The 2,841-nt window shown below is 56.0% G+C and overlaps 1 protein-coding gene across 1 annotated transcript; it reads right to left on the reverse strand.

Annotated features, from left to right (window-relative positions):
* Window positions 1–258: 258 nt before the first annotated feature.
* PRLHR (prolactin releasing hormone receptor) lies at window positions 259–2,630 on the reverse strand. Its single transcript, XM_025397349.1, has 2 exons — window positions 2,454–2,630; window positions 259–2,188 (listed from the first exon to the last, which is right to left on the reverse strand). Exon 2 carries the CDS (start codon window positions 2,180–2,182, stop codon window positions 1,070–1,072), a length of 1,113 nt encoding a protein of 370 aa, XP_025253134.1. The 5' UTR covers window positions 2,183–2,188; window positions 2,454–2,630; the 3' UTR covers window positions 259–1,069.
* Between the last annotated feature and the right edge of the window lie 211 nt (window positions 2,631–2,841).

Raw genomic sequence — 2,841 nt, forward strand, 5'->3', positions numbered from 1 at the left:
CTACACAGCATGTGGATGGTAGCTTATTCTTCTGTTCTGTCCTTAAGTAAACTTCTGCTGGTTCTTGATTTCTGGGTTGATCATGTTCCAAGAATCACTATAGAGCAGGTGCTGAGCAGTCAGATGACAGCTGTTGATCTGTTGCAAGTGAGCAATTAGAGACTGCAAGAGAATGCCATGCCACACAGTTTACATTGAGTATTCAGAAAACCAAATATTTGAGTGCCCACTTTGTGGCAAACACTGAATGTGTACACACACATACACAAACACACATACACAGAGGATGTCTGTCCTTATGTACAATTAAATGCCCTCTTAAGTGAATTGGACCTTTTCCTCCTTATCTGTTTTTATCTATCTCTTCATTGACTAATTCGTCTCAAAATTTTTAGATAGTAGTTGGGGAGGAAAGGGGAGAAACAAACGCAAGACCTTTCTAAAGGGAGCTTGTAGGTGTTTTTGTACTATAAACTCAAGTGGTTTTAAAAGGACTCTTTGGGCATATAAAGGTCTTATTCAGGAAATGCTGAAATCCTAGACGTAGATTTTTAATACATATTTACCTGAAATTCTAGAAATGCAAGGGTTCAAATGCACTAAGCAATATCAGGATCCTCTCAGCTGAGTCCTTTTTCTGAAGGCAAACTGAAAATCTTTACCAAGCCCAACGCATTTCTTTTAAATCCCATTCACACTGTGCATTTCACCAATGAGCAGGAGGAGGAGATGCCAGGAAGGCAATCATGGTTCTGAAATACTTTTCTGAACATGGAGAAAAAGTTTTTGTTTGTCCTTCAAGGGCATAAAGAAGAAATAATAAATCCTCTTCCCTCTCTCTGGCTTACCCCCAAGTAAAGAGCAAGACTCTCACCAAAGCCCACTTAACATTTTACAAAGACACAAGGACAAGACAGACAGCCGGACAAGAGGGCTGGGCTGGAAATGTTGCCCTCTGTTGGCTTTGCTAGCTCTGGTGCTGAGAATAAGCTCTCCAGGTTGACCTCGAGTGGTGCCCTCGGAGGCCAGTGGAAATGCAGCTCCTTGACCAAGGCCTGGCTAAGTGGCATCAGATGACCACGCTGACGGTCATATTCTGGCCATGGGGCGCGATCTTGCGTGGCCAAGCGAGCAACAGTTTGCGCAGCTCCTCGCGGAAGCTGTCGTGCAGCCAGGCGTAGATGAAGGGGTTGTAGCAGGCCGAGCTCATGGCGAGCCAGTGGCAGAGCAGCTGCACCAGCCCAAACGCGTAGGGGTCGATGGCGCGCGGGTCGAGGTCCCGCAGCAGGTTGAAGATGTGTAGCGGCAGCCAGCAGACGGCGAACACCACCACGACCACTACCAGCAAGCAGAAGGTGCGCCGGCGCCGCGCGCGGTGCCAGTCGGCCTGGCTCTGGGTCACGCAGCCGGGCACCACGCGGTTGCGGAGCTTCACGGACACCCGGACGTAAGACAGGAGGATGACCAGCAGAGGGAGCAGATAGGTGACCAGCAGCAGCCCCCAGGCGTAGAGCTGGCGCTCGCGCTCCTGGGAACCCCAGAACTCCTCGCAGAGGCGCACGTCGTGTGGCTTGAGCTCCACGTGGTAAGTGTGCATGGCAGCAGGCAGCGCCAGCACCGCGGACAGCGCCCAGATGGCCAGCACCGCGTAGGCGCTGAGGCGCAGCGAGATGCGCCGCCGCAGCGGGTGCACCAGCACGACGTAGCGGTCCACTGCGATGGTGGTGAGCGTGAACACCGACACGTAGACGGTGACCGGCTGCAGGAAGAAGACCAGGTGGCACAGGCCGCCGCCGAACACCCAGCCGCGTGGCTCGAAGGCGTAGGCCAGCGTGAGCGGCACGCAGGCGGCGCACATGAGCACGTCGGACAAGGCGAGGTTACCGATGAGGAAGTTGGTCACGTTGTGCAGCCGGCGCACCCGCGCGATCACCAGCACCAGCAGGCAGTTGCCCACCAGCCCCACGACCACAACGACGCTGTAGAGCAGCACGATCAGCCCCTTCAGCTGATGCACCAGCTGCAGGCTCTGGAAGGGCGTGACGGCCGGAGCGTCCGCGCCAGCCACCGACCCGTTGCCCGCCGAGGCCTCTGCGCTCTGGTTGGCGGGAGTTGTGACCGCCGGCGGCAGCCCAGAAAATAAGTCAGAAACCCTGGGGCCCCGAGTGGGCGATGAGGCCATGGCCACCTGTTCGAAGGTAATCAAAGTCCGTCACTTCCCTTCCCATTCTCCATCCGACCTCTTACACCAGCCGCGCCCCTCCCCCATCGCCCGAGTCCTCCCTTGGGAATAACCGGCCACAGAACAACAGCAAAAGTAACAAAAAGGGCTGTCCTCCCACCCCTGTAAAATAAACCTAAGCACGGTTAGAACATACGGCTTATTTAAACGCTTCCGCCTCTATTTACGGTCCTCGCAGTCCACGCAAGCAAACCCAGGAGCGCGATCCTACCTGGGAGTGGGGTTTGGAGGGCGGGAAAGCGCTCGCGGGAGGAAGGGGCAGAATTTCTGCTGGCCCCCGGCAGTCCTCTGCCCACGTCGGTGATCCGGTCTCGCTTCTCCACGGGAGCTGAACGGATCCAAATGTTCCCAGTGGGCTAGCAGCTTCTGAGGGGGACTGGGAGCGCCTCCCCTCAGCTCCGCCCCCCACTCCAGCTCCCATGTATGGAAAACGGGGGTGGAGCGCGCTCTGCCCTGCTCGGTGCTTAGAGAACTAGTGAAGAGGACAGTGTGGGGAGGATGGAATCCGAAACGGGAGGAGGGGCCGGCAAACCTGGCCAGAGCAGCGAGGAGGACGAATCTCGACTGCAGGAGCTTGCACGGCCCCTGGAGGGTCACGC

The sequence above is a fragment of the Theropithecus gelada genome, chromosome 9, assembly GCF_003255815.1.
Source record: "Theropithecus gelada isolate Dixy chromosome 9, Tgel_1.0, whole genome shotgun sequence".
NCBI classification, from domain to species: domain Eukaryota; kingdom Metazoa; phylum Chordata; class Mammalia; order Primates; family Cercopithecidae; genus Theropithecus; species Theropithecus gelada.

What these genes read in the sequence shown, in the direction of transcription:
- PRLHR (XM_025397349.1), bottom strand. Translation starts at nt 2,182, where the DNA reads ATGGCCTCATCGCCCACTCGGGGCCCCAGGGTTTCTGACTTATTTTCT.